This window comes from Symphalangus syndactylus, chromosome 9 (assembly GCF_028878055.3).
Source record: "Symphalangus syndactylus isolate Jambi chromosome 9, NHGRI_mSymSyn1-v2.1_pri, whole genome shotgun sequence".
NCBI classification, from domain to species: Eukaryota; Metazoa; Chordata; class Mammalia; order Primates; family Hylobatidae; genus Symphalangus; species Symphalangus syndactylus.
Window position 1 is genome coordinate 73,347,910 of NC_072431.2, and position 8,991 is coordinate 73,356,900.

General features: G+C 41.5%; 1 protein-coding gene across 1 annotated transcript in view; it reads right to left on the minus strand.

Moving 5' to 3' along the window:
- ZNF107 (zinc finger protein 107) overlaps positions 1-8,070 on the minus strand; it is a 55,519-nt gene extending 47,449 nt beyond the window's left edge. The window contains exon 1 of the mRNA XM_055293023.2: positions 7,807-8,070. Within this exon, the coding sequence (XP_055148998.1) occupies positions 7,807-7,809 (3 nt within the window). The 5' untranslated portion in view covers positions 7,810-8,070. The remainder of the gene's footprint in view (positions 1-7,806) is intronic.
- Between the last annotated feature and the right edge of the window lie 921 nt (positions 8,071-8,991).

Here is an 8,991-nt window from a genome sequence, read left to right on the forward strand (position 1 = left end):
TGTACAGATCTATTATTCCCATCAAACTACCAAAAACATTCTTAGCAGAACTTAAAAAAAAAAAACACCTATTTTAAAATTCACATGGAACAACAAAGAGCTCAAATAGCCAAGGCAATTCCAAGCAAAAAGAACAAACAAAGCTGGAGGCATCGCATTACCTGAATTCAAACTATATTTCAGGGCTACAGTAACCAAAGAAGCATGGTAGTGGTAAAAAACAAACAAACAAAAAACAACAACAAAAAACAGACCAATAGACCAGTGCAACACAATAGAGCCCAGAAATAATGCCACACACCTACAGCCATTTGGTCTTCCGACAAAGCTGACAAGAGCAATGCAGGAAGAAGTCCAAATTTAATAAACGATGCTAGAATAACTAGCTAACACTATGTAGAACATTGAAAGTGGATACCTTTCCTACACCATATATAAAAATCACTCAAGATGAGTTACAGATTTAAATGTAAAACTTAAAATTATAAAATACCCTGGAAGACTAACCTAGGAAATACCATTCTAACATAGAAACTGACAGAGATTTCACGATGAAGATGCCAAAAGCAATTGCAACAAAAGCTAAAACTGACAAATAGGATGTAATTAAACTAGCTATTTCACAGCAATGGAAACTATCAACAGACAAACTACAGAATAAAATATTTGCAAACTTTGCTTCTGACAAAGGTCTAATATCCAGCATCCATAAGAAACTCAAACAAATTTATAAGAAAAACGCAAACAACCTTATTAAAAAGTAGGCAAAAAACATGAACAGATGCTTTTCAAAAGAAGACATACATGTGGCTAAAAAGTAAATTTTAAAAATGCTCTGTCAGGCGCGGTGGCTCATGCCTATAATCCCAGCACTTTGGGAGGCCAAGGCGGGTGGATCACGAGGTCAGGAGTTCGAGACCAGACTGACCAAGATGGTGAAACCCTGTCTCTACTAAAAATACAAAAATTAGCCAGGCACAGTGGTAGGCACCTGTAATCCCAGCTACTCAGGAGGCTGAGGCAGAAGAATCACTTGAACTCAGGCGGGGGAGGTTGCAGTGAGCCGAGATCGTGCCACTGCACTCCAGCCTGGGCGACAGAGTGTGACTCCATCTCAAATAAATAAATAAACAAATGCTCATCACTAATCATTAGAGAAATGCAGAGAAAAACTACAATGAGATACCATCTCATACCAGTCAGAATGGCTGTTGTTAATAACAGATGCTGGCAAGGTTGAAGAGAAAAGGGAATGCTTATACACTGCCTGTGGGAGTGTAAATTAGTTCAACCATTGTGAAAAGCAGTGTGGTGATTCCTCACAGAACTAGAAACAGAATTACCATTTGACCCTGACACCTCATAACTGGGTTTATACTCAAAGAAATATAAATTATTCTATCATAGAGACACATGCACATGCATGTTCAATGCAGCACTATTCACATAGCAAAGATACCAAATACCTATCGATGGTAGACTGGATAAAGAAAATATGGTATGGTAGGGCACGGTGGCTCACACCTGTAACCACAGCACTTCCGTAAGCTGAGGCAGGCAGATTTGCGGAACTCAAAAGTTCAAAACCAGACTGAGCAATGTGGAAGAACCACGTCTTTACAAAAAAATACAAACAGAAAAATTAGCCGGGCATAATGGTACACATCTGTAGTTCCAGCTACTTGGAGGGCTTAGTAGGACTGCTTGAGCCAGGGAGGTTGAGGCTGCAATGAGCCAAGATCACACCACTGCACTTCAGCCTGTGCGACAAGGTGAGACCCTGTCTCCAAAAGTAATTATAATAAAAATAAAATAAAACAAAATATTTAATACAAACAAAATATGATACATAAACATCATGGAATACCATGTGGCCATAAAAAAGAACAAGAGCATGTCCTTTGCAGCAACATGGATAGAGCTGGAGACCATTAGCCATAGAAAACTAATGCAAAACAGAAAACCAAATATATTTTCTCATGTATAAGAGCTAAATAATAAGAACACCTGGACACAAAGAGGGGAACAGAGGCTTAGTTGAGGGTGGAAGGTGAAAGAACAAAAAGGGTCACCAGCCGGGTACGGTGGCTCACACCTGTAATCCCAGCACTTTGGGAGGCCGAGGCAGGTGGATCATAAGGTCAGGAGATCGAGACCATCCTGGCTAACACGGTGAAACCCCGTCTCTACTAAAAAATACAAAAAAAATTTAGCTGGGCGTGGTGGCAGGCGCCTGTAGTCCCAGCTACTTGGGAGGCTGAGGCAGGAGAATGGCCTGAACCCGGGAGGCGGAGCTTGCAGTGAGCGGAGATCGCGCCACTGCACTCCAGCCTGGGCGACAGAGCAAGACTCTGTCTCAAAAAAAAAAAAAAAAAAAAGATCAAAAAAAGTACTTGTGTGGTGCTCTGCTTAGTATCTCAGTTATAAAATAATCTGCACACCAAACCCCTGTGACACAATTTTACCTATATAACAAACTGCACGTGTACCCCAAAACAGAAATAAAAGTTAAAAGGAAAAAAATCCATGGGTGGGGGACAATGCAATGTAGGTGAGAGGGATGGTCTGTGCTACAGATAGTGGCTCAGATGGGGCTGTCCTCTGATTTATTTGTGTCCATGCAGGCAGATGAGATTATGAACAGGTGGTCCAGAACCTTTGGTTGGTGGAGAGAGCAGGCTGCTGCTGCAGATTCAGTGTCTGGGAATAGGAATATGTCAGGAGACTTGTAGACACTTTTATGGGTTTTTGGCAAAAAACGCTCGAATAAAAAAATGCTGCAGTGAAACTCCTGAGGGCGGTGCCTAGTCCTGGGAGGGGTGTGGACACATCAATGTCTAATGGGTATGTTTGTGAGTGGGTGGAAATTCTGGGATGGCAGCTGCGAGAAAAGGGGGTCTATAATCAGAGCTCCTTTCCTCTAAGTTTTCAGTCCTCTCTCACCATGGAAGGAGACCTGGAATCACAGGACAATGGGCCGTGTAACAGTCTGTGTACAGGAGAGTAGAGTGTCGCATTCCCAGACACCCAGAGTTCCACTCCAGGCCAGGCCTCTGTGATATCTTTCTTTTGGCACCAAATCTATAAAGTTTGCTTAACACCAAGCAATTCTCCAAAACTAACACATTGTTTAACATTTGAATTCTGACCCCAGAGTTAGCAGACCCTGATTCAGGGCTCAGTCCCACAACACTGTCCTCACTGCAGATGCCAGTTAAAAACCATATGGGCCCATCTGTGCTTCTAAACTACTGTTTGAAAATTTAGAACTCCTGTAAACTCCCTCAAGTTCAATAATTTGATAGAGCTACTCACAGAATTCTGCAAAACACTGTAGTTATGTCAACCAGTTTACTATACAAGATACAACCCAGGAAAATTCAAATGGAAAAAATGTATAGGACAAAGAGGTGGGGAAAGATGAAGCACATAGATAATCCCGGTAAATAGCTGTGATTAATAAAAGTCCCCATCCTTTGTGTTCTCCAGGAACAGTTTATGAAAAGAAACACCCTTCCCATTATGACTTAGATGGTGCTCTTTTTCTTAACTATTTAATAACCAAACACTCATTCTGCATATTTTCTTTTTCATATTAAAAAATTACCTGAATTTTTCTTCAGTGGTCAAAATAAAGTTCTTCTTAATCAAACTTCACTTAAGTTTATCTCCTTCCCACAGGCTTCTGAACTTTGAGGTACCCTCAGTCTGAGCCAACATACAACCCCATTTTTTGTCCCTCCTAAAGACTTGATGACTTCAGGATAAAATGTTTTCTAATCTAGTATTTGATTATTTTCACCCTCCATTTGCCATTCCCCTGTGACCTTCTTTCTAACCTTCTTTGCTCCTCCCTAAAAAAAAAAAAAAAAAAAAGTCTCTGTCTGCCTAAACTTTGCAATTCTTAAAGATCTTACAGTTGGTATTTCCTTCTGTTGCAATACTCCTTTAAAATTCAAAAATTTTTTTACAGAAACCTCATTCTGTTTTTACAAAAAGTAAAATACTGCCTCAAAACGATAACTTCATCTTTAGTAAGACTCTCCCATTCCCCTTCCATCTTAATGTTAACTGCATCTGCCTGGGGGTCCCCCAACATCCAAGGCTCTGTAGCTTCTCTCAGAATAAAGGCTTCTTCCATGGCTGGGATGAGCAGGGGAAACTTCCAAGAAAGAACTAACTGGGTCTTTAATAACCTCCCTTCCCTTTGCAGGCTCAATATTAGCCTTAGCTTGGAATCACTGGGCACAAGCTTTAATTTCCATGTCAAGGTTATTCACTTGGGTTTTGAAACTGCTTTAAAAATTCGGCAAAATTATGCACAGTATTTATATATGAGAAGGAAATTTTTTTTTGAGACAGAGTCTCGCTCTGTTGCCCAGCCTGGAGTGCAGTGGTACACTCTTGGCTCACTGAAACCTCTGCCTCCCAGATTCAAGCGATTCTCCTGCCTCAGCCTACCGAGTAGCTAAGACTACAGGTGCCTGTCACCCACACCTGGCTAATTTTTCAGTAGAGATGGGGCTTCACCATGTTGGCCAGGCTGGTCTTGAACTCCTGACCTCAGGTGATTCGCCTGCCTCAGCCTCCCAAAGTGCTGGGATTACAGGCGTGAGCCACTGCACCCAGCCAAGGGAATGAAATTTTAAGGTGCTTACATTTCATACCTCAGTAAGAAATGCAAAGTATTTATTCCTTTCAGACGATAAATGTATTATTTTATTATTTTCGTTAAAAATTATGTAGTAATCAATTAGTCATATGGGAACACTTCTAGGAGGTACCAACTTTCATCTCATAAAATTTAGCATTAACCGACTGGGTGCAGTGGCTCATGCTTGTAATTCCTTGGGAGACCAAGGCGGGCGGATCACTTGAGGTCAGGAGTTCAAGGCCAGCCTGCCCAACATGGTGAAACCCCGTGTCTAATAAAACTACAAAAATTACCTAGGCATGGTGATGCAGGCCTGTAATCCCAGCTACTTGGGAGGTTGAGGTAGGAGAATTGCTTGAGGCCGGAAGGCAGAGATTTCAGTGAGCCAAGATCGCACCACTGCCCTTCAGCCTGGGCGACAGAGCAAGACTCCGTCTCAAAAAAAAAAAAAATTAGCGTTATCCTCACAAATCAAGATGATAGGATATAGAATAGAGGTATTCACTGTAACAAAAGTACCCTGCAAAAAGAGGGACTGATGCTTTCATACATCTATGTAACTCATCAATTATCTACCACATTTTCTTATAAAAATGTATTCATTTTCTACAGTCAAAATGGAAGAGAGGTTTTTTTCCTTTTTGTTTCCCTGCTAGCACTCTAAAAACTAAGCCTTGGAATACCGCTGGACATCATTCAGCCATAAAAAACACACCTGAGTAAATTCCTAAACTAAGTCTGGGAAAGAAAAAGGTAAATGAGAATTCTTAATAAATGGAATATATGATTAGATATTATTTTTCTCTGAAACTCACCTCTTTTATGCTCTGTAAATATTTTCTTACCTTTTAAATTGTACTAATAAAATGCAAGTTACAGTTATAAAACTGAAATCAAAATAAGTGAACAAATCTTTTCAAGGTGATAAACCCAGGGAGTGGCCGTGCTGATTAGAAAACAGATGTGTCTGATGGTTCATGTCCTTTGCAGGGACATGAATGAAGCTGGAAACCATCATTCTCAGCAAACGATCTCAAGGACAAAAAACCAAACACCGCATGTTCTCACTCATAGGTGGGAATTGAACAATGAGAACACATGGACACAGGAAGGGGGACATCACACTCCGGGGCCTGTTGTGGGGTGGGGGGCAGGGGAGGGATAGCATTAGGAGATATACCTAATGCTAAATGACGAGTTACTGGGTGCAGCACACCAACATGGCACATGTGTACATATGTAACAAACCTGCACGTTGTGCACATGTACCCTAAAACTTAGTGTAATAATTAAAAAAAAAAAAAAACAGATGTGTCTGACTCACGTGTCAAGTCAGGCCAGCCAAACACTAGATTCTCCTACCCCATCCTGCTCACTTCAGTGCTCAATGACCACCCTCTCCGTAGACATTGCCCTATGCCTCAGTGACTACCCCAAGTGCATTTCACTTTGCAAGTTCTTGTACCATCTCACTGGGGTCAAGTTTGATTTTTTTTTTTTTTTTTGTCTTCTGGAATACTACTTTTTCTTTCATAAATCTTGGAGAATCCAGGAGACAGAAATTATTTCTGTGTTTTCCTCTCAATACCAGCATCCGATTGGCTGACCAGCAATGTACCTCTGAGAAATGGAAGTTGGGTTGAGTAAACACAATCTTAATGCCTCAAAGGATTAGCTTTCTAAAGGAAGAGTATACTAGGAGATTCCTCTCAGCCCCCTTGAGAGGCTACACTCCAACCTCAGATTGTCCTATGTCTCCCATTCCCAGATACCCAGAATTCCATTCCACGCCAGGAGCTGAAATTTACTAGAGATTCTAGCATACACAGCCACAGCTGATATCTTGATTTATCCCCAGACAGTACTGAAACCCACAACCAGGAGAAAACTGAAAGGTGGCTAAGGACACATCACCCTGTAAAGTTTCCAAAAGGAAACCTTGACCCAAAAACATTCTGGTAAGATCTCTGCGCCTAGGGAAGATAAAAGCAAGATAGGCACAGACTTTTTTTTACAATACAGTGTCAGGGGATTATTTTTTGTTTTCTTCTCAATGGAAATATTTTCAAACAGCAAACAATTTTTTTAAAGTGCCACCCAATAATTTGTCCACAATGATTAATTAAAATACAGTATCTAAAATGTACACTAAAGGACAAATAGTTGATAATGTGAATTAGGGAGGGGAAGTTGGCGTTTGGGAATGTCAAAAGAAACTGGAAATTTAGCATTTTACTGAAAGTCAGTTAGGCTAAAAGAATGGGGAATAGGGAGTAGTCTTGAGATCCTGCTTGAGATACATGTGAAAGTTGCAGGGGAAAATCTGTCCCCTGTGGAGTGTGAAAATAATTAAATGGCAGGCAATTAGACTGAAGTGGCTCTAGTCCCAGGGTTTTTACTTTTTAAAAAATCTAATTCAAATGCATTTTTTTGTAAATTACTACATTGGGGAAAACAAAATTTAGACTTAATCAACCATAAACTGCCAATTAAGCTCTGATTACGTGACCAGAACATTTCCACCTTGATCTAAAACTAAGAAACTACATAACTCTACCTAACCAATTATTGAGTTTGCTTTCCTTTATTATGCACCTTACAAAAGTCTTTTCTTCAAGCCCCTCCCATGGAAAATAAACTACAAACCACAGCTGGGTGCTCTATAATTCTTGAATTACTCTTTGGTTAAATTCTTTAATATTTTTGCGGTGACTTCCATAGATTTTTAAGAGAAAATGATGGACTAGGAACCCCACAGACTAAAGCTTTTCTCATTCATGAACCCCGCATCCCGAGTCAGGATTCTCCCCGGATGACCCTCCCGGCATCCCTGCACAATCGGGGAGAGATGCGGCGCTGTGGGTGCAGAGCTGCCCAGAGAGGGCTCCAGGCCAGGGCACAGTCACTGCGCAGGGAGGAGACAGGACGCCCAGGGTCTCGGCTGTCAGCCCAGCCGCCATCTTACGGCTGAAGGGGGCTGAGGACCGAGCTGCGCCAAGGAGAACTCGGGGCCGCGGGGTCCTGAGGGCCGAGCTACGCCAAGGAGAACTCGGGGCCGCGGATTTTGGAGGCCCGAGTCCAGCCACAGCACTTTCGACCGGTTCCAACCAGCCCCTCCCCCTCTCTCGGGATGTCGGACCCGGCACTCTCACCATTTTAGGTTTCCAGGGGGTCCTGGCGTCTTAGCTGTGGATCTCCCAATATCTGCAGGTCACAGGGACACAGAGACTGGGCCTCTAGGAGCAGAGGACACTGAGCAGTGAAGAGGAGAGCAGGAGCTCCGGCTGCAGCCAGAGACAAAGGCCCCGCCAAATCCCGGAAGCCGTCCTGTCCGCTCCAGCTGCGTGCCTGATTGGACGGTTCCCAATCCTGATTGGACGGTTCCCAGCCCAGCGGTCCTGATTGGCCCTGAGTGACAGAAGCTGTGCTCAGATGCTGGGCTGGAAGAAGATAAAGTGAAACCTAAGCTGCAGCCTTTTCAGGCAGGGCTTCCTGCCTGAGTTGAGTCAGGTCCACCCCAGAAGGCATTTGCATTTAACCTGTGTATAAAGTCATATACATTTATAAATAATATATTATGTGGCTATTCACACATGAAAATAATATAACCATTATTTTAAAATTCCAGATTTTATGCCCTTTCTGAATTCTGGTCCTTTGAGCAGGCTGATTGAGAGTTTAAAAAGGAGGCAATCCTCTGAAATAAAACGTGAGCCACATGCGTATTCTAAATTTTCTAGCAGTCAAACTTCAAGAAGGAAGAAGAAACAGGTGGAATTCATTCTAACCATTTAATTAACCCACTATATCAAAAATATTATATTAATATCTGAGCAATATGTAATTATTAATAAAGTGTATATATTTTTGGAACTAAATCTTTAACTCTGTATTTTACCTTTCTAGCACATCGCAGTTCAGACCAGCCACATTCCAGACACCCAGTAGCCATACATGGCCAATAGCTGTCACATTAAAGTGCAGCTTTGACAACAGAGGGTTGAAGGGCCTGAACATTCCTTTTCTGCCAGAGGTGAAGGAAGAGCCTCTCCCTACCAACATCTCTCTACAGTTCTGAGGTGGAACAGACCGTGGCCATAAAAAGAGCAGAGGGCAGCAGGAATAAAATAACCTAAGGTTGTTAAGAGTTAATGTAATTAACATGTATATAATTAAAACTACTAGATGTATGAAAAACAATTCTGCATAGAGAATGTATAAACAAAAGCAAAATATGCTTTTAATGAAGAAAGTTAGAAACATTTTATCTAGTTTGAAATTACTTAATGATTGTTTCAAATTGAAAAAAGAAAAAATATATAATATAAAAATTTGAA